The 27,490-nt window shown below is 44.8% G+C and overlaps 1 protein-coding gene across 2 annotated transcripts in view; it reads left to right on the forward strand.

The window, feature by feature from the left end:
• Positions 1-27,490, forward strand: part of LOC136576705 (multidrug resistance-associated protein 1-like) — a 126,218-nt gene that overhangs the window by 87,284 nt on the left and 11,444 nt on the right. For both annotated transcript variants that reach the window (XM_066576237.1, XM_066576238.1), the window contains 6 exons: positions 88-287; positions 3,180-3,306; positions 6,984-7,085; positions 7,695-7,835; positions 23,167-23,325; positions 23,867-24,033. In XM_066576237.1, coding sequence (XP_066432334.1) covers positions 88-287; positions 3,180-3,306; positions 6,984-7,085; positions 7,695-7,835; positions 23,167-23,325; positions 23,867-24,033 — 896 coding nt within the window. The remainder of the gene's footprint in view (positions 1-87; positions 288-3,179; positions 3,307-6,983; positions 7,086-7,694; positions 7,836-23,166; positions 23,326-23,866; positions 24,034-27,490) is intronic.

Consider the following 27,490-nt stretch of genomic DNA (forward strand, 5'->3'; position numbering starts at 1 on the left):
CCATTAAGAATTTGGTTTTATGAATTTGTATAGCAAAAATACTGTTTGGTAAAAAAACATTTTTAACACAGCATACTTGCATTCCAGAGATTTTACGTTGCCACTTCCCGGCAGCTGAAACGTCTGGATGCCGTCAGTAAATCAACGCTTTACACTCACTTTAATGAAACCCTACAAGGAGTGAATGTCATACGAGCCTTCAGAGAACAGAATCGTTTTATTCAAGAAAACAACCTACGTCTGAACACCAACCAACGCTTCTATTTCTCCAGCTTTGTTGCTCAAAGGTAATGAAGTATGAAGGAAGAATCTAGTTAGAATGGCAGGAAGTGTGGGCAGACATTGTCTTTTCAGAAGAAGATATAGAGAGGGCATTATTTAAGGCTTTTGTTTTTAGTCACGTTTTTTGGAGACCATTTAATTTTGAGATTGAAACATATTTAGTTTCTTTTAAATAGTTATTTAGACAAATGAAAGATATTTTTGGGTTCATATAAATGACGCCTAATCACTATGTAAATGAAAAGTTATTTAACTTTGATTTTCAAGTTTCATTTCTTCACCATTTTCGATGTCAATGATTGAGAACACATTTACATGCAGAGGCTGGAAAGAAATACATTGCTAGTCATGTTCTCAGGTGGCAAGTGGCTACAGATACAGTATATCCATTGTAGGCAATGCTCTCAGACTAAGGCTTGGTACACACAGGGCGGAACTGCCGCAGGATTTCCGTGCGGACTTTCTGCATGGCAATTCTGCCCGCGGCTTTTTAACCCAGGATTAGCCAGCAAAGTGGACGAGATTTGCAAAACTCTTCCGCACGTCGCGGCCAAGCCACACTAAAACTGACATGCAGCATGGAATTCAAAGCCACAGCATGTCAATTCTTTCCTAGTTTCTGCAGCGGGCTTTCTCCTCTCTATGGAGAGAAATAGCTGCAGCGGAATGCCGACAGCGAAGCCGCTCCAAAACCCGTGGGGAAAGGCCGCGGGTTTTGAAGCTGCGTTTATCCCGCGGAAATCTTGCGTTTTTTCGGTGTGGTCATTCCGCAGGATTTCCGTCCCGTGTGACCCCAGGCTAAGTGCTCTCCAGACTGTTACATTTTAGTAAACGAGAGAATTCTGTGTACTACAACTTAAGGCTTCCTCGCATTAGTGTTCAGACTGCATTCAGGCTTTCCATCTCCTGGTTCCATTTTTGGAGCAGAATTAATGGTTCGTGTTTTTTTTCCCTATTAACTTCAGGACTTAGTCACACGGGTGCATCGGCGCCCATGTTACTGCAGGAAGAAGACGGCCACACTTCAGGACGGACGTCTCTGTAGCGCTGGAAGAAAGAACACATGACCGGCAATGGAGCCGGTCACATGTTCTTCCTCCCGGCACTGCAGAGATTTGTCCGCATCTGCAGTGCGGCCGCCGATGCGCCCGTGTGACTTAGCCCTCAATGGGTTTTCAAAAAACTGAAACTTTTCAGTTTGCTTCTGTTTAGGTTTTTTCTTTTTTAATAGAAAAAATAGCGCTGCAGATCGGCTCCCAGCATTTGAGCAGTGATGCCAGGAGAATGACGCAGGACCGCTGTGGCCTGTGGCCTGATTGGTTGCAACGGTCAGGTGGTAGCTGTTTCTACACAAAGATCGGGAGCACTGTGGGGTTGCAGCGCTGGATCTTCAAGCAGAGAGAACGGGTAAATATTGTTACTTTTATTATTTTACCAGATTGGGATCCATTTTATAAAAAAATCGTACATCCAGACAACCCCTTTACTTCTAACCTGCCAGGATCAAAGCATCACTTATCAATGGTTTGACATAACCTCTACATGATTAAAAATACCACATACATGAGCTTGTTAGGTGATGTCACTTCCGCGTCACATGGCTGGCACACTAGCAGTACCCAGTAGCCGTTTGCCAATGTGCACTGCGCTCTGGGTGCAGCAGCATGCAGTATTAAGAGAAGAGCGCTGCGCAGGCCAAAATCAGCTGCAGATCCTCAGCTGATTTCGAGTCACAATCCACAACAATGGTGCCAATTTTGATGGGGTTTTTCATGCGGAAATGCTGTGATTTTGCAGGGGAAGTTTCTGCTGCATACAATCTGCAGCATTTTCGCTACATGTGAACATACCTACCATAGCTCTGAAAGTACCAACTGTTGTTCACAGTCTATACCTAACTTAGGATAGCTATCGCTCAATGCAGTGAAAAATGTATTGTGGACTATGGACCTGACAATTCGGAGACAGACTGGGAGCTCTTGGGGTGCTTTTACACCTTATGATTTCGTTCACATGAGCGAACAATGTCAGAGTTTACTCCTGCATCCTATTTAAACAGGCAGATAAATCAATTATTTGTTCACATTTACTGCACCAGTGAATCACAACAACTGAACGATCCATATTTAAACCGAATGATTAGCGAATGATGATTTTCATGCTTACATGAAATGAACGATAAGCAAATGAATTATCGTTCATTGATCGTTGGCTGTGTTTACATTGAACGATTATCGTTCAAATCCGAACAATCTAGCTTTTTTTTTTTTAAACGATAATCGTTTTGTTTAATCGCCCCTTTAGGATGCCACCTGATGGTCCCACTGAATAGACAGGGATTGTTGGGCAATGTATCTTTAGTATTAAGAATGTTAGCCATGGCTCAGATGTTCAATTCAAATGCTAACTGGCATTATGCTAACATCTGAGAAGGTGAAAAGCAAATCAACAAGAGTTGATTTCACAGCTCAGCCTGCAATAGGAGCCATTCACATTTAATTTTCGTTTACTTCCAGGGGGTCCCTTCCAGGTTATATCTGATTCCCTGAAAACTGGATTCAGATAGAACACCAGGAGGAACCATAGACTTCTATTGCTGAAACAGCAAGCAAATATGGCCTCTGTTTCTGCACCTTTCTGTTCCATTTTGTCCTGGAGAAATTAATGTGGTGATAAACAGTGACATAAGTCCAGGAAGAAACCCCAAGCATAAAGCAAAATGAACTATGATCAGCCCCTTAGTAATTGCATTTTTCTAAAAATTAGGTGTTTCTACAATGAGGTCTGGTGAATGATGGGTTGGCATTAATAAATGCCTTGCATGTCTATTTTAATAAAATACCTTGGCTGCAATTTAGTCTAACATTACCTAAACACTGAATTATCTTGTTTTTTAGGTGGCTAAGTGTGCGTTGTGATCTCCTTAGTAATTTCATAGTCTTCACAGTTGCTGTTGTGGGTGTATTTTCCAGGGAGAGCATTTCTCCTGGACTACTTGGCCTTGCTGTAGTGAACTCTCTTCAGGTAAGTCTAATATAAGGCACAGAATCATCTTGGTGATTATGCATGTTGTTGATCATTGCAACCTCTAGCAAATCAGATCCTGCTTATTTATAGCAACCCTCTAGTTTCGGGGCAAAATTCTGTCCCATAACCAGAGGGAGAGAGGGGTATATTACCTACAGTTCAGCTTCTCTGCCAGTCCTCTGATCCGCTGGTTCTGGAACCTGTTTTTGGCTATCCAAGATGGTCAACGCAGTCTTCAGACTACCTAATCCTCACAGTGCATTGGCAGTGTTAGACTACCCATGCACTATACCTGCTCTGTGATTGTCCAGCAATGAACACGTGAGCAGCCCTGGACAAACAAATATAAGGCTTTGTTCAGATCTGCGTCAGAGGCTCCATTAAGTTTTGTCAGATATAACATTAAAAATAGTACTGTATGGCGGAACCGTGTCAGTCACTGGAGAGGGAATTTATTACTTATCCTTCTGACGCTAATAGAAACAGATGGTTGCAGATTGGTAGGGACTATTTGTTATATTTGAGGGAGAAAGCCCCCCCAAAAATCTCTTTTTTGGTCGACAGACTTTTTTAAAATTAGGCAATCAATCAAGTAAATTGCTGGCCTTTAAGGCCCGTCAGGAGACTGCCCCTCTTTCGGTACTGAGCATTAAGTCGGCTGAGGGAGTCACACTTTCAGATCCGATGGATATTCTTGATAGATTTCAACAATTATATAGTACACTGTATCAATCCCAGATTAATTGTTTCTCTACAGAACTAGATACTTAACAGATATAGTATTTCCTAAACTAAAAGATACTCATAAATTCCTATTAGACTCTCCTATTACGATGGAAGACGTTGAGGAGGCAATGAGGCCATGACTAAAGGTAAGCCCCCGGGACTGGACGGTCTGCCGATAGAGGTCTATCTACAATGTAGAGAAGGAATCGTGCCACACTTGCTTTCTTTATAAAAATATATATTTGAGGAGGACCGTCTCCTGGAATCTTTGTCAAAGGCTAGCATAGTGCTCATTTTAAAGCCAAATAAAGATCTGGAGGACTGTGGCTCATATAGGCCCATTTCTCTATTGAACACAGATTATAAGATCCTCACTAAAATATTGGCCTCTTCCTTGAATCAAGCTATAAAAAATACCATACATCCTGATCAAGCCGGTTTTATCCTGGGAATGTCTACCTCAATATTAGAAGGACACAGGTAGTAACGCAGGTGGGCTCGAGGTGGGGGTTGGAATGGGCTTTGGCTTCATTAGACGCTGCTAAGGCGTTCGATTCTGTCGAGTAGCCATATCTAATAGAGGTACTTCTGAGATTCAGGTTTGGAGATTCATTTATTAAGTGGATCTCTATTCTCTATAGATCTCGGTAGCCATAGTTGTGGTGAATGGCCTGACTTCCACCTCATTTTCACTACACAGGGGTATCCGGCAGGACTGCCTGCTCTTCCCCCTTCTGTTTGTGATTGCCATAGAACCTTTGGCTCTAATAATTCCACAACATGTATTATACAAGAACGTTGGGATCGGATCTAGAGAGGGAAAGATAGGTTTGTACGCAGATGATTTAATACTATATATGTTAGAAGCTAGGAACACTTTACCACTGACTATTTCTCTGATAGATGGTTTTGGGAGATTTTCAGGCTTTTGCATTAATTGGCAGAAGTCTGCTTTTATGCCCCTGAGACTCGAGGGTTGGCGGATGGGAGAAGTATTCTATAATCTACAGGTCACTCCCCAAATTAAATATCTCGGGATTTATATCTCTAGAGATCACGCTCTGAGCTTTATTCTGAATATTGCTCCCTTATTAACATCCCTGCAACTTAAACTCAAAACCTGGAGTACTCTGCCATTATCTGTAGCTTGTAAAATAAATCTTATGAAAATGATTGTCCTTCCCAAGTACTTATATTGTCTTCTAGAGCATGCAGACACGATCATACCACAGAAATGTTTCAATAAGACCAACTCATCAGTAGTGTCTAGAGATGAGCGAGCGTACTCGCTAATCAAACTACTCGAGCGAGTAGTGCCTTATGGAGAGTTCCTGCCCACTCGTCTCTAAAGATTCAGGTGCCGGCGGGGAGAAACGGGGGGGAGATCTCTCTTATTCTCTCCTCCCTGCTCACTCCCGCCACTCACCGCTCTCCCCCACCGGCACCCGAATCTTTAGAGATGAGTGGGCAGGTACTCGCATAAGGCACTACTCGCTCGATTAAGCTGGACAAGTTAGATATATTCGTCACTTGTTATCAAACTTTCCCTTCCCAAACTCTGAACATCATCTAATGGGTTTTCTGTCCAAAATCTCCCTCTGGATCATTCTGGAAAAGGCAGCGCTACTTGCCAGGCAGATGGTACTTACTCATAAACTGGCAATTAGAGTGTGGCAGACATGTAAATCACTGACCAAATATGTAACTACCCCTTTAGAGACCCCTCTGTGGGATAATGGAATGATTCCACATCTTATAAGCGGTTCTGGTTGAATCTGTGAATTACCACCTTAGAACATCTATATATTAACAGGATACTAGCCTCCTTTGAACAGCTACAGCAACTTCCCCAGGTCCCTACGACTAGTTTCTATAGATACTTGCAACTTCGGCATCTTCTTACGACACAATTCCCAGAACCCAGGCAACTTTTTTCTCTATACCCTCTGATAGGCATAATGTGCTTTCAAGGTCTAATATCTTACTACATTCTAAAATGTCCTATATGTCACTGACAGTGATCGATGGAAGGAGCTTATCCCCTCCCTCACTGGGGAGAACTGGGATACTGCAATGTCTACATACACCATGGTATCACCAGCTGCAAATAATAAATGAACTTACTTGTACATACTTCATTAGTGTCTATCTAACACAGACCAGGCTCTATAAAATGATCATATGGAGCCAGACATCTACGCATACTGGAGGGAGGTCACCGAATTTTTAATCCAGCTAATGGGAATGCCAGTTTCACTTGACCCGACCATATGTTTGTTGGGTATTTTGGATGAGGAGCACTGGCAATTTCATGATTGGGTATTTCTTACTAAAGTATTGTTTCTGGCTCGTAAAACGATAGCTTTACGCTGGATGGATAGACGTTCCCCAACGATCTCAAAGTGGCAGAATATTGTTAATTCCATTTTGCCATATGAAAATATAGTCTATAAAAATAGAAACTGTGTGGAGAAATTTTACAAAGTTTGGGGGAGATGGTGGGGCTCGACAGACACAACTTTCACACAGGATCTGTTCCAATGTTTGCTGAATAGAGCTGTATCTAGATCTGTTTAGTAATGTGGGTCACAATTGTCAAACTCTACTGGTACGAAAGCCAAATGCACTAATACATTGTACTTCTATATCTGCGGTGAGCCATGTACCTGTGTATCTCTCCCTTAACTTGAAGATTTTACGATGTATACAAAGTTACTTACTCATATACTGTATGCTATGTTTATTGTTCAAAAAAATTAGTAAAAAAAATAGTACTATTTTTTTCTGGTAAAACAGCGACTTCATGACAGAACCTAGAAGACTCTATTTTAATTCAGTGGGGTTAGTTGTGCAACAGACCCGGCATCGCGTTGCAATTTCTATTACAATTCTTTTCTAACTACCTAATAATGTTAATAGAGATAAATGCTGTTTTCCTATTTTTTTAGTTAACACGTATTTTAAAAGAGGCAGTGCACGCTGCTACTGACATGGAAACCAATTCAGTTTCTGTGGAGAGAGTGAAGGAATATTGTGACCTGGAGCCTGAGGTAAGTACATATAATGCTTGTTATAGGTTAAAGTCACATGCAGAGGCGTAACTTGAAGCTTCTGGGCCCCAGTGCAAAACCTGTAACCAGGCCCCCTACTACTGTTTCCCAGAAAATAAGACACTGTCTTAATTTTTTTTTTTGGGGGGGGGGGGGTGTTCATTTCTGTAATAAAGAGTATTCTCTGCTTTAGCTGGTAGAAAGAAATCTGAGCATGCAATAACCAGACAACCGGAATGAAAGGAAGAGTTTTTACTCATATGTTTGAATGTCTAATAATTCCATAAATTCATTGTTGTATGCATTGAGTATCCTACAAACTCAGACTTATGGATCCATGATTCATATATTGTCTGCAAATTTAAAAAAATCTGGTTTTCTGTACTTAGACATTAATTATCAGAGAGCTAGTAGTGCTTTATGAGGTGAGCTGATGTTTAGACTCATTTATGGAAACCAGTGACCCTTTTAATTGTCTGACATGAACTTCAATATGTATGATTTTGAATACTGATAGTAAAATCAGAAACTTTTTGCTTTCACAATCAACTTGGTTGGTTATTTGTGATACTCTATCGTCATTCTTAATACACCATATTGTTTCTTTAGGCACCATGGAAGTCAGAACATGATTCAACAGAGTGGCTACATGCTGGTAGAGTGGAATTTCAGAATTATGGCCTGAGGTATAGAAAAGACTTAGAACTGGTTTTAAAGAAAGTCACTGCATCTATTCAACCTGGAGAAAAGGTTGGTGTTCTATTGTCTTAGCATTGTCTATTTGAATGTCTGAGTCTGGATGAATTTCATTTTCATTGTCATGGTAGTACCAAAAAAACCACAAGGTCTACACATCCAATAAATGAATTAAATGCATAGGTGTACATAAATCATGGCTGCGACAATACAGTACAAGCAATAACACATGGCAGCAGCACGCATACACATATAATATCTGAATAATAATACTTAACTCATATATAATAACGAGATACAAAGGCAAGATTCTTGGCACATATTTAATAAAAATCTAGGTGACCACGCTTGGAGATGGGTCCTAACTAGAGATGAGCGAGCGTACTCGGCCACACCCCTTTTTCGCCCGAGCGCCGCGATTTTCGAGTACTTCCGTACTCGGGCGAAAAGATTCGGGGGCGCCGTGGCTGAGTGGGGGGTTGCAGCGGGGAGTGGGGGGGAGAGGGAGAGAGGGCTCCCTCCTGTTCCCCGCTGCTACCCCCGCTCCGCCACGCCTCCCCCCGCCCCCCCCCCGGTCCCCCCCCCCCCCCCAAATCTTTTCACCCGAGTACGGAAGTACTCGAAAATCGCGGTGCTCGATCGAGTAATTACTCGAAACGAGTAGGTTCGCTCATTTCTAGTCCTAACACTATCAGATATCTCCCTTTTGGGTCTGAGTCTCATGCTGATTCCTGGTAGTAGGACATCAGGCTATTTGGTCTAAGGGTCCATTTAGATGGGGCGAATGTTGAGTAAACGATGCCTGACACTCTTTCCTGCACATACTCTCTGCTGTGCTGCTGCATAGGAGCTAGTATCGCTTGCTCACAGCAGGCGGCTGCAGGAGATTTCTCTCCTCTCGCTCCCCCGCCCCTCTCCAGTGACTTAACATAGCGGCCGTTCATTACTGAATGGCTGCTATGTACAATGAGCGATCAGCTATCTGCTCATTGTCCATCGTTTATGCAGCATAAAGCTGTGTGAGTGAGCCAGCGATACTAGCTCCTGTGCAACAGCATTGGAGCGAGCGTTTGCCCAACATTTGTCCCATCTAAATGGGCCTTACGTTTCAGATATTTATCATGTACTCCTTTCACCCATCTGCCCCAAGCCTTTTTAATTAGACTATATAACATGGTATCCTGCTTTCTTTGTTTTTTGTCAACTCTCGGGCTTAAAAAGAGGTGTCAACTAAAAGATAGGAAATCCTTCTTCTGTTCATTTCTTCTCCCAAAAAAGTGCAATCAAAATGCTCAAGAAGCCATGTGTATAAGAATATGGTACCATTGAAAGCTATATCTCATCATGCAAAACACAAACCCTCAAAGAGCTCTGCTGATTGTAAAATAAAAAAGTTATAGGTCTTTAAACTCAGCGATCCAAAAAAATAATTAAAAAAAAAAGGGTTTTATTGTGCAAAAGTGGAAAACCTAAAAATATATATATACTCTGGTATCGTCATAATCGTACTGTTTGATTAACACGGTTAAAAAAAACACAAAAAAGACAGAATTGATGTGTTTTGTCTTCGTGACTAGAGATGAGCGAACGTTCTCGTTAAGGGCGATTTCGCAATCGAGCATCGCTATTTTCGAGTACCTGGCTACTCAGGTGAGAAGATTCGGGGGGAGGGGCGTGGTGGAGCTAGGCGTAGCAGTGGGGAACAGAGGGGAGCTCTCTCTCTCTCCCCCCCACTCCCCTCTGCAACCCCCACTCAACCCCGGCACCCCCCGAATCTTTTCACCCGAGTAGCCAGGTACTCGAAAATAGCGATGCTCGATTGCGAACTCGCCCTTAACGAGTACGTTCGCTCATCTCTATTCGTGACCTTCAAAAAAATATTAATACATGTTTTACAATACATTATATGTAGCCAAAAAATGGTACCAATCAAAAATAAAGTTCGCAACACAAAAAACAAGTTCTCATACAGCCGTGTCGACAGAAAAATAAAGTTATGTCTTTTGAAAAATTGAGATGGAGAGTGACTGAATATAATTATACTGCAGGGGGAGATGTGGGTAGAGAACTGCACATAGTTCCTCAGGCTTTACAAGGGCATATGCGTATTTACGCACACATGAGTGTGGCGTTTTTGCGGAATCAACTATGCTTTCTTGCGCACGTATCAGCGTATGTTACTCTACCTTTTGTGTCCGCAAGTCATATTCATTTGTGCGCTGTAAAAAAATATGCACCGATTGAAATGGCTAATTAATCTTATGAATTTCAAATGTATTCTTTTTTCTGTGCAATTACGCAGTATTTCATGTATCTCCTAGCATATTTTTCACGCATTGACTTCCTTGGGGACTCTTAATACGCAAATGCACGGAAAAATAGAGCATGCTGTGTTTTATTTTTCTTTGTGTGACCAAAATATTCAGGAAAATACACGCATGTGAACAAGCCCGTTGAAACCAATGGACTCTCTGTGTGTTGCGCACACAAATGCTCCCGTGTGACGCCGGCCTAAGTCTTATTAGAATGACACATTTGGGGAAATACACAAACCCTTTTATGCCAGTTTTCTGTCATTAAAAAGTCTCGCATTTTTGCACAAATCGTAGTTTTGTGCCTTTTTGCACCCTGCTTGCCAGTTTATTAAAAGTGGGTCGGGCTGAAAACAGGTGTGGCCTCACTTGTCAGATTTACTATAATTTATGCCAGAAACTGGTGTAAATTATTCCTGAAATATATGCCAGCTCATAGTTGATGTAGATTTCAGTATGACACAGTCTGGTCAAACATCTGCACGTGCGCCTTTTAATAAACTTGTCACACTTCACTCCCGATAGGTCTTTACTTAAAACTTAGTTCTCAGTCAATGGCAAACACTTGTAATCCTAACACACACGTGAGAATTTCAATTTCACAGAAGCGATGCGATTTTGATTTAAAAACTCTTCGGCCTCCTGTCCACGGCAGTGATTTCGCTGGCGGTTTTCCCACCTGAAGCTTTCCATAGCGTTGCTTTGGAAAGCGCCTGTCCACGAGCAGAGAATCATTGCGATTCTCCGCCCGCAGCCAGCAATTTGCAACGTGCTGCGAATTGTCCCGATTCTAAGCGGTCAGCCTATCTATCAGATTAGGCTAACCTGCGGAGAACCGTCTGCGGCTCCTGCTCCCAGACGGCGGCTCCCGCGGCTGAGATCTGCGGCCTTAATATCACCGTGAAAAACACATGTTGGCGAGCACGATATCAGGCCGTGTTTCTTGGCCGAATATCGAGCTCACCAATGTGAATGTAGCCCTAAAAGGATTTCGCCACAACTTAAAACTGCTTTACAGCCACTCTGTCCTTCGTGTAATATGAGAAAAAAGAAAAATGCTCACCACCTGACTCCGCGCAACACCTGTTCTTCTGTTAGGCTAGATCTTTTCAGATGTAGCTCTGCCGCTCAGACCTCCATGGCCATCCATAATAGGTATGTTGAAGAAAAATGATTTGCTGCTTTACTGGGAAAAAGTCGGATAGCCTTTATTACTTTAAGTGCTCCACATAATGTCAGTTACAAAGGACGCATTTCGATTCACAGACGAATCTTGATCACAATCTTGATCATTGAATGACAGCTGAGTGCTGCCTGTGATTGGTCACAGCGCTTAGCCAATCACAGGCAGTGCTTGGCCATTCATTGAATTCAATAAATGGCCAGGTGCTGCCTGTGATTAGCTGAGTGCTGCCTGTGATTGGCTGAGCACTCAGCCAATCAGATACAGCCCTTTCAGCAGGCGGGGATTATAAATCCCCGCCTGCTGAAAGAGCTTCAGAGCAGCATAAAACAAATACGTGAAGGCCCATTTAAAAGCAGCGATGATCGCTCAAAAATTGCTAAAAAGCGATTGTTTGAGCAATCATCGTTGAGTCTAAACGCACGGCCATCGTGCGCCTTTTCGTGCACTGCTAGCTGTTTATTAAATTCAGGCCAACCTAAAAATCATTGTGCGGTCTTATAAGGAGTTCTCCGTGGGTAGTGCTGATAGCATTGTTTCCCATCGGAGAACAAAGGAGCTGAATGCAGATAAGAGCCCTCCGGCTATTAACTGCTTTCAGCTAAGGCTTCATTTGCACACTAAATAACTATTAAGTAGCTGAATAGCTACTTAATAGTTTATGCAAAATGATTGCTCAAAGCTGTCACTCAAATTGTCGTTTGAGCGATCTTTGAGCGATCATCGCTCCGTGTAAATGGGCCTTTAGGGTGATTTCACACATGCCAGTTTTTGAAACCAAAACCAGGTGAGGATCAGAATAGGGAGAGAAAGACTGAAGTCCAGACAAATTCTCTTTTTTAGGATCAACTCCTGGTTTTGGCTTCAAAAACTGCATAAATAAACTACACGTGTGAACGCACCCTAAGAACACAATAAACACAACATTATTACATGACTGTTCTTTATTCACAATTAATTTTGATCAAACTCCATCTCAATTTAATTGAGTAATGGATTCTAGTATAAGCGTAGAAGTAAAGTTAAGTTGAGATAAGGGATTGGATACCAGCTGCCTCAAGGTTTGTTATGCAGGTCTGCCAGATTTTGTCCTTTGGTTAATTTTAAAGAGGCCATGACAGCCAGGCATTTCACCTGCAGAGGAAATGTAGTATCATATGGTGATCATTGTAATAAGTAGCTGTTCTTGTGTCAGGGTAAAATTCTAAGTACAGCACCAATCGGGCCCACCCCACTTGCCCCGCTGCCGGCGGAGAGAAGAAAACACCACACGGAGGTCTGGTATCGTTTCTCACACGGGACATGGCTCTCCGCCGTGCTTTATTACAGATTACATGAGATCTTATACCCTTTGTCCCATCACCAGCAAGGGGTGATGGGCTCATAACCATATATGGGAAGTCCGGATTTCCGGCCTGAGACAGTGAAAACAGTCGTTATCTTGCTACGGCGCCTCTGGCTTATGTACAGAAAATCACGTATTCAATTAACTCCAGTGCAAAGAATCACCCACTCAATTCTAAGAAAACGGCCAAGCATGCATTCTCCATATATGGGAAGTCCGGATTTCCGGCCTAAGACAGTGAAAATTATGTACATAGTGGAACATCTTGATATCTTGCTTCTGGGAAAACGGCCAAGTACACGCGTCCTTCGTCCGATTCTTCATTGCTGTACATTTTAAGATACATTTTGTTCAAGACACATTTTGTCTTCGCCTTGCAAGGCCTCTTGCCATATCTGATGTAAGGCGACATATAAGTTTTTTTCTCATTTGGAATTGAATAGAACTTGCATATAGGTATAAAGCATAAAAAACATTTGGCAATATATACATATACCCTCACAAACCCCCCTAAAAAACTTAATATGGAGATCAAGCATCAGACCTTGCACTCTTCCTCGGTCGTCTCTCCCTTGCGTCAGGGTTTCTCCACTGCCCGTAAGTCCCTACTCCTAAAAGGGAGGGATCCCTACCTCACCTCAGAAGGAGGCCATGGATTCCCTGGGCTTATTTCCGGGCATCCATACCCTCTATCTGTACGAGTTAACACCCCGCAGGGTGTGCCCTCGCCAGAACCTAAGGTCTTCTGCACTAACCCTAGGCAAATGGGAATTCCACTGACAGTCCATCTTAGGAGATCGGGGCAGGTGCAGTACTAGTACATTTCTCCGTTTTTCTGGTAACGTATCTGGTTGGCATTATCGAAACTGGCTCTTCATCTTTTTCAAACAAGGGAAATGTTGGTGTCACATTGTCCAGTCTCTTACTCATACTCTTTGATCAAAGGGATAATACTCATACAGGAAATTACATACCCCACCTCTTTCTGCTAAAATCATATCCACGGCCACTCTATTTTGGAACGCCATGGATGCAGTGGGCCCTAACTGGTCAGCTAACCCTTGCGAAGCATCTCTGGTGTAGTTTACAAACCTCTGCTGATTGTAAAAGATATAATTCATCCAATCTACATTATTATTAACAGTGACAATACCAAATAAGGAATCAAAACCTGCTTTAACCTGATCTCTAGAATTAAATTCATCTGGCACCCCCCTTGGCACTCCTATTACATCTATGTATACATGTGGATAAAAGTTACCACCTGGAGCGTCAACTTCTCTCTTAGCACGATGCGGTGTTGGATTCTCACCCTCAGTGTAGTCTTCATATTGCACATTTGATTGTATTAATTTGTTCTGAAACAGGGGGCTAGTGTACAGTAGTCAAAGGTGTGTGTTAGAGGAATTGTACCACATTATAGCATGTAAAGGATATACAAGATCATGAGATTTTTCAGTGCGAAGTGTGGATCCAAGTGGGCTTTCCTTCAAGCTTGACTGCAGTTGGGGTGGTGAACAACATCTGGTAAGGACCTTTAAACTGGGTTTCTCGCTCAAACTTTTTCACATAGACCCTGTCACCTGGTTTCAGATTGTGACACTCATCTGTAGGACCTGGGAGAAAAGCAGAGACTGCAGAATACATTATTGACAATTCCTTGGAGAGGCCTATGACAAAATTAACAAGAAAATCATTCCCCAAACTCGGATACTGTGGCATGTATCCTCCTAAGAAAAAGAAAAAGAGGATTTTTTACTCACCGTAAAATCTCTTTCTCGTCTCGTCATTGGGGGACACAGCAAAGACCATGGGATATAGCTTCTGCCAGTAGGAGGCGACAATAAGTACAAAAAAGTTAGCTCCGCCCTCTGGCTATATCCCTCCTGCCGACAGCAGGCTAATCAGTTTGTCATGCCAGCAGTTGGAATAGCCATGCAGGAACAGAGAGACAACAATAGTTAGTCATATGACACGTTAACAAAAAATTTCACTGTAATGAAAAACACGCAGCACTATGTGCGACTTACAGAATCCGGAGTCCGACCAGGACCACCACCGTGTCATATACAGAAAGAGGGGTGGGTGCTGTGTCCCCCAATGACGAGACGAGAAAGAGATTTTACGGTGAGTAAAAAATCCTCTTTTCTCGCTCGTGTCATTGGGGTACACAGCAAAGACCGTGGGACGTCCCACAGCCTTCCCCGAGGGTGGGTACAAATAAATCAAAACGCATGCGGTCAGTTTACAGCCGTCTGTAAAACCTTTCGACCCAGCGAAGCGTCGGCTGACGCGAACGTATGTATTTAATAAAATTTAGGAAAAAGACAGCACCGGTCGCAACACCACCTTATCCTGGTGAAAAAAACGTAAAAGGTGGTTTTGCCGACAGCACCGCAATCTCCGAAACCCTACGAAGGGAGGTAACCGCCACCAGGAAAGCGACCTTCCAGGACAGCAAGCGCCACAGTACTTTCGCTAATGGCTCCCCTGAGAGAGTAGATCCTTTCGTAGGGGTAATCGCCAGGGCGCGTCTGCTAACATGTCCATGAGCTCAGAGTTCCGCGTTCTTCGCGGCCACTCTGGGCTATGAGAATCATTGGTAGCCCTTCCTTCCTGATCCTCCTGAACATCCGAGGAAAGAAAGGAATTGGTGCACCCCCAGCCCGTCATGCTGGCGACTGTAGCCAGCACCTACCACTGCAGGGGCAGGAACGACCTGCCCTGCTGGATGCGTGGCGAGTCCAACCACCACTGGAGTGACAGCTGAACTCCTGGTGGAAACCTTATCTTCCCCTCGAGGGATCGCGCTAACCTGTCTCACCTTGAGAGTATCGCCCACTGCAAGGGGCGGGAGTGGAACAGGGCAGAAGGAATTGCCTCGAAAGACAATACCATCAGCTTCTTTAGGTCCAGAATCGGACGGATGGAGCCGTCCTTTTTTTTTTTTTTTTTGGGGGGGGGGGTTCTGGACCGAAAGAAGCGGTCATGCGGTTGTGAGTGGAACTCCATCGCATAGCCCCTGGACACGACCTCCTGTACCCAGGTGTCTGAGATGAGCTCGTCTAGCTTGGCGCCGAAAAGACGAGATCCTACAAAGGGCATACTGATTAACGACCCCTTGGAGGAAGCATCCGCATCCCACGATTTTAACCATAGGGACCGGCGAGTCGCCACCGATGCCGCGGAGGCTCGGGCCGCCAGCCTGGCTGTATCCATACAGGCCTCACAGAGAAACATGCCTGCTTGTTCAATCTGGCGTGTAATGCCCACCAGATCCTCGGTTGACGCCCCTTCGACGATTCCTTCCCGTAACCGTTTTGCCCAGTCAGTAACAGCCTTACTGACCCAGGACGAGGCAAACACAGGCCTAAAAGCTGACCCTGCCGCCTCAAAAACGGTCTTTGCGAAGGCCTCGACTCCTCAATCCTTGGGATCGCTGAGGGAGGAGGACTCTGCCGTGGGTAGCACGGTATGCTTAGCCAGGCGCGAAATGGGCGGATCCACTAGCGGTGGGACCGACCACTTCCCGTCCAAGTAACCCATCTTGGAAAGACGCTTATTCGGTGCCTTCCACTCCTTAGATAGGACCTTGTCAAAGTCCTCATGAGGAGGAAAGGTTTTTGGAGAGCGTCTAGGCTGCCTGAAAGAAAACGATATCCCAGATGCCTGTGGTTCCTGTTCCGTGAGCTGAAAAGTGTCACGCACCGCAACCACTAAGCTCTCCACCATTGCCGAAATTTTTGGGACCTGATCCTCCTCCACGACAGAGCCTGAGGAGGATTCAGACCATTCCTCGTCCGAACCAACTTCTGCCAACAGGCGCCGTGACCTAGTACCAGAAGAGCGCAAAAGTGAGGAGGAGGATGGTGACCGGGAGGGCCGCCGGGAGTCCGAAGGCCTGACCCCTTTTTCGTCTACGGCCGCGCTCCTCACGCGGACTGGAGGCGTTCTGCGCTAATCTTTCCAAAATTGCGCCAGATGCCCGAGAGAGGTCAGACACGGCCAGTCACAAGGAGCGGGCCCACTCCGGCTCGCCACAGCTGGGGGCTGAACTGCGGGGGGGATGGGTGCCCTGCACAGCCGCCTGTTTCGCAGGGGGACAATCTCTAGAAAAGGGCTCAGCCTGTCCGCATGCAAACTTTAGGTTACAGCGTGAGCAAGCAAAGTGCGTTACTCTTGCTGTCCCTGGTCCAGCCTCCAGAGCTCTGGGGTCGGACATGGTGCTGGGATTTCACCGGGCAAAGAACAGTGCGAGCTATCCTCTGCTATGCCAACCGCCGGCAGGAGGGATACGCAGTGAAAGAGGGCAGCTAGCCGCCAGGCAGAGCTTACCCAAGTCCTTGCCGAGCTCCGAAGAGGTCCGGGGAGCCGCTGGGTTGGGAGACTGCAGGTGCTGAAGGGCTTTCTTTCCTGGAGCTTGAGCTGTACAGCGTATAAGCTGAGCAGAAAAGGGCAGCAAGGAGTGGAGCAGCAGGGCGGTCCCCAATAGGCTGCTTCTCTGATGTCATCCCCCCTTCACCTGTGCTGAGGGAGGAAGGGGGGAGGGGCAGGGGCGGCGTGCATTGCCGATGAGTCCACGCCCCCTGCAGGGAGTCATTGAGGGCGGGGGGCGTGGCCACACCCGTCCACGGAGGTATTGCCGCTAAGCCACGCCCTCGCGTCACGTGGGGGCGTGGCCACACGGCGAGGCCACGCCCCCTTTAATTCCGCCGTTGCCGCGCCCGGGGCTGCAGTGCAGCCCTCTCCATTGAGCCCCCACATCGCAGGAACTCCTGCTGGGAGCCCCTGCAGGGAGCCAGAAGGCCAGGGCATACTGAAAGCTGTTGCCCTGAAGTACCATGCCCGCGAGGCCATGCCTGGAACCAGCGCCCTGAATATCAGGTGAGCCCATACCTCCACGGTGAACTCACCTGCCCACCCCCACCCCGCCTGCAAGCTCAAGGGGAGCCGAATGCAGGAATGCCCCAGCAAATAATGCCCTTCGCTGCCGCAGCCATGCATAGCGTATACTACTCCCGATGAAAAGGAGTCTGTCCGCCTGCGCCAATCCCTGCGCCTCGCTGCAGCCCACAAGGTACGCGTGCAAAAAGCGACATACTGGGAGAGCCAGGAAGGGGGGAGGGAGAGCCAGGAAGGGGGGAGGGAGAGGTGGGGGGGGGATGTTGCAAGCGCATACTTACCTCCTGCGTCCTTGCTGGAAGAAAAAGCGGCTCCCCAGTTCCAGCAGCCTACCCCTATAACATCGCCTGCCCGTGGGAAGGGGATGCGGACCTCTGCACCAAACATGGGGGGGCTCTCGCTGGCGGGCCACATGCAGATATATATGATCCGGATGTGCCACCTTTTCTTCTGAGGCGGGCCGGGCAAGAAGCAACCTGGACAAACCCGAGGTTGTTCGCCCTCCTCTCCGTTCGGGTTTGATGGGGAGCGTCCTGCCTCTCCGTCTAACCCTGGCCCTTAAAGCAGCCCTAACGGGCACGACCGTCCTCCTACGAGACACTAAGCTAAAAACTGATTAGCCTGCTGTCGGCAGGAGGGATATAGCCAGAGGGCGGAGCTAACTTTTTTGTACTTAGTGTCGCCTCCTAGTGGCAGAAGCTATATCCCACGGTCTTTGCTGTGTACCCCAATGACACGAGCGAGAAAACTAATAGAAGACACTCAATTCAAAATTTGCCCATTTTCTTCATTGTCTTTTGTATCTACTTTCCCACTACTCCATGGATGGTAGGGTGTGTGAAAAGCCTGGAATATACCCAAAACAGACATGATGTGTTGCATTATTTCACCTGTGAAGTGTGTACCTTTGTTTGACTCAATCACTTCCAGTACCCCGTATCTGCAGATTACCTCATTCATGAGCTTCTGTGCTGTTACCTGCTTATTTACTTCGGTAACAGAGTAGGTCTCCAACCTGAAAAACATCAACAACAAGCACATATTCATGCTTCCCAACAAGTGGGAGCTGAGTGTAGCCAATTTGCAATCCCTGAAATGGGTAGAGTGGTCTAGGCAAGTGTGATGTGGCAAATTTTACTTCTGCCCTGTTGCTTACGGCAAAGATCATGCAAAATTGGACAAATGATGCAGCAGCTACAGAAAACCCAGGAGCCACCCGTCCTCGTTCAAGCGTCGACACCATTACTGCTTTGAGAGGTGCGTCTTTCCGTGCGTCAGCTGGGCCATCATGGGGCACAGGGATCGTGGTAGGCAAGTGCTGTTGACTGTTCGCCATACGCTGTCCCTTTTTAGTCCATTTTTCCTTTTTCTTGCTTGCTGGCTCGTAACTGTAAAGTCTTTAGCATATCAAAGTTCAAGTTTTTATCAAAGTCCAAGTTTTTATCAAAGTCCAAAGTTATTGTTAAATTCTTCTTTTCTTCTTTCTTCCACGGCTTGAGGGCCGCTGCCTTTGCTGTGTGGCCTGTGATGGCATTGCCTCTTGCTTCTCCGGTGTAGGAATTGGTGTGAGCTTTCCACCTTGTCAGGTAGAAGTAGGGTCTCCATGAGACTGCACCGCTGCATCATTCTTAATTGGCTGTCCTGCTGTGGTAAAAAACTATCTGGCCTTCCATGTTGGGCCATAATCATGAGCTATGCCAAATGCATACCGGGAGTCAGTGTAAATGTTTACCGTCTTACCTTCCTCCACTCTACACGCCTCCGTGAGTGCTTTTAATTCCGCTTCTTGTACTGCGACATGCGGAGACATTCTGCTTTTTAGGACATCTTGTTGTGTAACCACTGTATATCCAGTGTGGAGTCGTCAATCACCCTGGTACCATCTATAAAAAACAACTCAAAATATGCATTATTAACAAGGGCTTTCAGTAACTTTTTTAAAACTTAAATTTTCTTGTTGCATCACTGCTAGGCAATCAGGCTGGTATTCTATTTCAAAAAGATCAGAACCTTGTTGCAAAAAATTAAAAAAATTAAAAAATGGCTTGCAAAAAATTTAAAAATGGCTGAATTTAAAAATGGCTGACTTGCAATACCTAGATCACCTATGCCTTCTCCTCCCCCCCTTTAAACCAGGGTACTCAATTGGAACAATAGTACCCTGTTTAAGGTAGTACAACATTGTAAAAAGATTTGATGGATGCAGATAAGGCCTGTAAGATGTTAGCACCAATAACAGACATGAGTTACACCGGGGAAGAATAATCTACAAAACATCTACTAATATTGGAAATGTGATATCCCTTTAAGTGAATTCATTATTAGTCTGTTCCTGCCTGCAATGTCTTATCAAAATTTGAGACAGGAGAAAAAACAAAACAAAAACTTTTACTAGCTGCTCACTCTCCTCACCCCCTCCCTTGTCGAGAAGAGGGATGAAACACATTACGTACTTTTACATCATCTAGCTCCACCCCTTCGATATTGGCTCCGTGCGTCTTTCTTCAGAACTCATTTCAGCTTAACAGTCTACACGTCCACATCTCAACCAAGCAAAGTCCCATGCATGGGGAGGACTTTTATCCCCAGTCATTACCTGCATCACACATTCCACACAGCCCGAACACGGGTCACTAACTCTCATCCATCCATGCTCTCAAGTCTGCTCCGTCACCCCCTTTTGAAGGTGTACCAGTCCATGCAGATGCACAGACAAAAAAAGTTTGACAAACATACATACATCAGTTGAAAAACATTGAGGTGAGTGCTATAATGTTTATAAAGTACATGATTCTATTGAGATGAGATTGTGAATGAGCGCTATCTTTGACAAATTATGTGAAAAAGTTTGCTGAGTGACTGAGACATTCTATCTTTCTTATTTACTGAAGCTATTATATGCTGTATTAAACACTGAAGTATTTTAGAATACGTGGGTATTTTTCAGCCCCCCTTGTCTCTCTTTCTCTGTATTTGACCCTGAACAAAAAAGTGAAGTCTGAAAGCCCCCACCTTTGTAAAACAAACTGTTATCTCTCTACGAATATGAAACACAGACTGAATTGTTTTAGCGTAAACTATTGCCTGCATTTGAACTCATAATTAACACATATCCTGAGACCTTGCAACATTCATTTTCAACCCCTGTATAAGTAAGAATATAACTTAGAAATTGCTATATTTCTTGCCTACTAAGACAGTATAACTAATTAAATTCATTTCAATTCATTTTAAGCAAGCAGAGACATTCTCCAGGGTCAGCACTTCATTCTCTCTCGCTGTTATCTTCCGACCTTGGAAAGCTTACACAGACTCGCAGCTACATGTCAACAAACCCTTCTCCCCTAAAAGCAAGCTCAGTTAACTATTTGCACATACAGTATATATATATATATATATATATATATATATATATATATATATATATATATATATATACACACATATATATCCACCTGGTATGGATTATACATATTATACACCTTTTACTCTCTCTTTGCCAACAAATCACATGCATTGTAACTTTCTTCTCGACTTTGCCTGCTCCCCTTATTTCTCTCCCCTACCTAACTGCCAATATAACCTTCAATAGACACTCTCCGAGGGTCCCTTTTCTTTATGGAACCAGCCTCATAAAATGCATCTCTCTGAAATCAAATCGTTAGCCCCATATATAAGGCAAAACAACCGAGAGTCCCTTCTCCTATGAAGCCTGTCTCACAAAATGCATCCCTGTTAATTTTCAAATTGTTAGCCCCTTATATACTGGAAAAACAACCGAGGGTCCCTTCTCTTGTGAGACTAAATACAACAAACAACCTTCACTATCGTTAAAACACTATGGACTTCAAAGTACAAATAAACTACAGACTAGTTTCTGGGTGACCGATTGGTGCGCATATCACGGTCAGTGGTCCATGACGGCAAACCCGGAGCCCACACGAGTTACCGTGTAGAACTCTTAACCCAACCCGTCCGGTCACAAACCACAGATAGTCAGTCCCGCTGCAAGACTCGCAGTGTAAAACACAACATAAATATATGCTGGTCTTACCTGGAGTTCTTGGGAGTTGATCAGGCTCGGTTTGCAGCAGGACGGCTTCTCCGCGGCGTGGATCCGGGTGGAATGCGTTGTAAGCTCCGGTTTTGTCGCCCCACGTTCGGGCGCCATTTGTCAGGGTAAAATTCTAAGTACAGCACCAATCGGGCCCACCCCACTTGCCCCGCTGCCGGCGGAGAGAAGAAAACACCACACGGAGGTCTGGTATCGTTTCTCACACGGGACATGGCTCTCCGCCGTGCTTTATTACAGATTACATGAGATCTTATACCCTTTGTCCCATCACCAGCAAGGGGTGATGGGCTCATAACCATATATGGGAAGTCCGGATTTCCGGCCTGAGACAGTGAAAACAGTCGTTATCTTGCTACGGCGCCTCTGGCTTATGTACAGAAAATCACGTATTCAATTAACTCCAGTGCAAAGAATCACCCACTCAATTCTAAGAAAACGGCCAAGCATGCATTCTCCATATATGGGAAGTCCGGATTTCCGGCCTAAGACAGTGAAAATTATGTACATAGTGGAACATCTTGATATCTTGCTTCTGGGAAAACGGCCAAGTACACGCGTCCTTCGTCCGATTCTTCATTGCTGTACATTTTAAGATACATTTTGTTCAAGACACATTTTGTCTTCGCCTTGCAAGGCCTCTTGGCATATCTGATGTAAGGCGACATATAAGTTTTTTTCTCATTTGGAATTGAATAGAACTTGCATATAGGTATAAAGCATAAAAAACATTTGGCAATATATACATATACCCTCACAGTTGTTCTACAAGGATAGCTTGAGGGTATAAGGCCACAACATCGGTGCAGCAGAAAGCTACAGCTAGCTGTGACTCACTAATATTTAAAGGCATTCTGTCACCAGATTCATGAAGTTGGACTCTGAGCTGAGTTCCAAGTCATGGAAGTGGCCTATGTCTGCTTTCCCCGCTCGCATTATGCAGACTGACAGCGCTCTCCTATGCACAGAAGGGGAGAGCACTGTCAGTCTGCATAAGGAGATTAGGGAGAAGCCAGCACAGCCCGCCTCCATGACTGGGAGCTCAGCTCATAGTCAAACTTCATGAACCTGGTGAAAGAGTCCCTTTATGTGCTAACTGACTGTGCATGGTTAATGGCTGGGCAGTTTGCCGAAAACCACGTAGCATCAACCATGCACAGTCAGAAAGCACTTAAATCATTAGCAAGTCACAGCCAGTCGGAGCTTTCTGACGCACAATAGCTGCATCTCGGCAACATGGTAGACACACAAAATGCTTAGTGGGAATGAACCCTGAGACTTGCCAAAACCGTAGTACCTTATACAAAGTGCTGCCATTTTGGCTTGTATAGGTGGGGACCCAAACAAGGATATTTGTTTATGATATCTATATGCTCTAATAGGGGTTGAGTGGTGGCTAAAAACACACTGAGAAAACCTTTTGAACATGTGCTATCTTGATTTTGGGTTTCCAGAAAATCAATTCTAGGAACACATAATGAATTACTACAACAAAGGCAAAAATAAATGAGACAGTTTTGTTGACACTAGGACCAGGTCTTCCATTCTTAATGTGTGTATTCTGTGGACAGGTTGGCATTGTAGGAAGAACTGGAGCCGGTAAATCATCTCTTACCTTGGGTTTGTTCAGAATTCTGGAGCCTGCAACAGGGGCAATACACATAGATGGAGTAGACATATCAAAACTCGGTCTTCATGAACTGAGATCTAAGATAACAATCATACCACAGGTAAGTCAACCTGACTTTAAATTATGCAGTTTTTTTTGGTTTGTTTTTATTTCTCCATTTCTTTCAAGACTAAATTATTTTGCAAGAAATCTGCATTCGATAGTTGCATAAGGCTAATTTCACAGGTGCGAGTGCGATGTCCTCGCGGATGTCTGGCATTTTGTGTTAAAACCGCTTCACATCACTTCAGGGAAGTAGCTAAAATCCGCAGCGGTGGATCATGGAGTGTTTACCAATCTTCTCAATGGGTAAACCTTGCATCACATTGCACTCGCATGCCGTGCAATTCTGTGCCACCCTGATTGAAAAAAATGGGCAATGTGATGCAAGAGGTTCCGAGGCAACGCCCAAAGATAGGACATGCTGCCGTGCGGGAAAAAATCACTCATGAATATGATCCTATTTAAAAGAATGGGGTTCATATTTGTGCAACATTTATGCATCTTGCAACACACAAATCTCGCGTGATTTTCTCGGTCATGTGAAAACAGCCTAAGGCTTGCCCTGGTGGACCTGATATGTCTGTTTTAATTTTATGCAGGATCCAGTTTTGTTCTTTGGGTCACTAAGGATGAATCTTGATCCATTTGATACTTATTCAGACGAGGACATTTGGACAGCCATAGAATTGGCTCACTTGAAAAGTTTTGTTTCAAATTTACCGGATGGCCTTAATCACATGTGTTCTGAAGGAGGAGAAAATCTGAGGTATGGCTTATAAGTGTCACCCCATTAAAAGCAAATATTATTGTGACGTAAAAGGAAAAGAAAGCATCCTAAGGGCTGACGCACACAGACGTATGTGTTCCGCGTATCCCACACGCATTTTTCACGAGCATTAAATACGTAGTACACAATAAATATGCATGTACATGCATATTTACTGTGTATGTTAAATCCCCACAGGATATGCTGTGTTTTTTTTCACACGCAGGTAAAAAAAAACAAAAAACGAGGTGTGAGTGGCCCAATAGAACTCAATGGTGTTACGTGTGCTGCTGAGACATGTTGTACTATTGTGATTCCAGCAGCACAGCACTCTCAGGGTTAATGATTGAGCTGGCTGGGTGTGGTACTGTCTGCTAGCCAATCCCCTGGATCTGTGCTCACATATAAACCCAGCCCCTGGTCAGTCTGCATGGCCCCTCAGGTAAGTAGTCATGAATGCTTGTCTGCTGAGGGTTGCAGTGTGACTTGGTTCATGTCCGTTTGTACGTTTATATTCTGTCAGTTTTGTGTTAGCTTGCTGTGTGCCCTGCTATCTGTGTCCTGTCCTGTTGCAGCGTGCGGTGTGAACTGTGTCCGGTTCTGCTGGACTCCTGGTTAGTGTAGGGACTAGCAGTATAACCAGGAGCCGTGAAGTGGCCTGCTAGCTTACAACATATTGTACAACATGTCAACTAATACCTGGTATTTATATTCAGCTTCCAATCTGTTACTAGTGGTTATATGTTGTATGCGGTGTATTCTGGGTCTGTCATGTGGCATGTGAATGCATTCTGTTCTGGTGCGTGGCTCCTAGGATCAGCTAGGGCCCAGATCCGAAGACCGCTGGGCTGCCCTTATTGGGGCAATGTCCCCGCTTAGGTGGGGCCATTTCTACCTCCTGTTAGCACAGGGCCAGTTGCTTGAATCCCGTGTGCGTTCCCCTTTGGTCACGATCGTGTGGGTCCCGTGCTTTGCCTGCCCACACGATCGTAACAAATGGGCTTTTAGGTCTGTGTATTACACGCATGACATACAACCGTGTGAGTGAGCCCTAAGGCCGCTTTCAGATGAGCGTATTTTTATGGTTCAAACATTTTTTATTTAGTCTGCCATTAATAAACGTTAGTTACAGTATTATGGAATGGTGTCATGAATAAACATTTATAATTAACAAATACTCAATCTGTCTTCATTTTCCATCCACGTTCTCAGTCTGTGAGGCAGTTTCTTCATTTTTCGGTATAGACAAACCTTTTTAACAACAACAGGCCCTGGCGGGCTAATAATTATATGTTTCACATAAAATTATAAACAACAAGGAAAAAAAAAAAGAAAAAAGGGGAAGAAAAAGGAAAAGAAAAAAGAGCGGGACGTGGGGGTGGCAGAACGGGGGCAGGTAGGAGGTATGAGGGGATGGGGAACAGGTGACCCTGGTTTGGGATAGGTAGCAATAGAGGTGTGGTTTATGGAATAGTAGAGCTGACTATGGAGGGGGTTGTGGTTGTTGGTAGAGCTCCGCTGTCAAGCCACGTGTTTATGTCGGGAGAGAGACGAAATTGGTTCCAGACCAACCACGTAGCGATATATTTGTTGTGTCTCATCTCGTCTTTTGCGCAGAGTTCCTCCATGTGTCTTATGTGGTCTAGGGCTTCCAGCCACTTCAACCTTGAGGGGGCTGTCGTAGATTTCCAGTTTCTGGGGATTGTTTGTCGCAGGGCCAGGACGAAAAATCTAAGTAGGGAACCTTTAGAGCTGGCTATTGAACCTGGGAACATGGAGAGTAAGGCCATTTCTGGCGTGAAGGTGATTTCACATCTGCATATACCAGAGTACAGAGTATTGACCTCCCTCCAGAGGGGGCGGATCTGGGGGCAAGACCACCATATGTGAACTAGTGTTCCAGGTTCTCTTTGGCATCTCCAGCAGGTATCCGGGTACTGGGGGAATATCCTGGCTAGTCCCGTCGGGGTGCGGTACCATCTTGTCAGAATTTTATAGTTCAATTCTTGCAATTTACTGGACATGTTTAATTTGTGGGTTAGAATGTATGATTTCCTCCATGACTCCTCTAGGGGTGCAATTCCGAGGTCCCTCTCCCACTCCCTCTCCAGGTCTTTGTTACTGTTACATGTGTCTTCCTCTATTAACATCTTGTACAAAGATGATATTTTTTGTTGAGTTGAAGAGGCCGATAGGCACATCTTCTCGAAGGTGGTCAGAGGGTGTCTTATTTGGTGTATATCGCCTAAGGCCCCCGCGTAGTGTCGCAGCTGTAGATATTGGAACCACGCTCCGGGTGGGGGTCTTTGTCCTTCCAGCAATTCGTGTAGTGTTTTAAATCCGTCCCCTTGAGTTATGTCTCTAACCCTGAGGATTGTATCAGTGATAACGCTAGTTAGAGTGGTACTCTTTAGGAAATTAGGAATATCTATGTTACCAACCAAGGGAGTGAGTGGGCCCGGCCTGTGGATCATGCTCGCTTTAGTCGCTGATTTTAGCCAGGTTGAGACCAGATCCTCTATAAATGGGGACCAGCCCAAGCCTTTGTGTTTCCCATTGCCTGGGACCCATAAGAGTCCCTTGCCATTAAAGGGAACAGAGTCTTGTTCGGTCTCTACCCATATTTTCTGGGCTCTGCTATGAAATAAGTCTAGGATCCGTTTGGACAGTGCCGCTTTATGGTATAAGGCGACGTTTGGGATGCCCATGCCTCCCCGGTCCTTGGGACCAGTGAGGGCTCTCCAATTGCGCCTGGGTCTGCTGTTTCCCCAAATGTGAGTCATGATGGCTTTCCTAATCTGTGATAGAAAGGACCCAGGTATGTGGATGGGCACCGTTTGGAACAGGTAAAGAAACCGCGGTAACACATTCATTTTTATTGTATTTATTCTGCCAAACCATGACATGGGGACCTGTTGCCATCTCTTAAAGTCTGTTTCTAGTGTGGCGAGAAGGGGTTTAAAATTTTTTTCGAAGAGCATGTCTAGATTTTTTGTGATCGTGACACCTAGGTATTTAAGATTGTCCTGCTTCCATTTAAACGGGAGAGTAGGTTTCAAAGCTTCCACCTCCGAGTCTGCTAGTGTGACATTAAGGATTGTTGATTTGTTGAGATTCACTTTAAAGTTGGAGAGTTTCCCAAACCTTTTAAATTCTGCAAGAATGTTAGGGAGAGCGATTCTGGGGTTTGTTATGTATATCAATAGGTCATCCGCATATAGGGCTATTTTATTTTCTTTGTTACCTATTCTGACGCCGCTAATGTTGGTGTTTGCTCGGAGAGCGTTCGCCAGGGTCTCCATTACCAGGATGTACAGGAAGGGAGACAGGGGACAACCTTGTCTCGTGCCATTACGTATTTGTATGGGTGACGAGAGTTGACCATTGACCCGAACTCGAGCGGAGGGGCACTTATATAGCGCCATTATCCAGCTCCTGAGTCTCGGACCCATGCCCG

Source organism: Eleutherodactylus coqui, chromosome 8, assembly GCF_035609145.1.
Source record: "Eleutherodactylus coqui strain aEleCoq1 chromosome 8, aEleCoq1.hap1, whole genome shotgun sequence".
NCBI classification, from domain to species: Eukaryota; Metazoa; Chordata; class Amphibia; order Anura; family Eleutherodactylidae; genus Eleutherodactylus; species Eleutherodactylus coqui.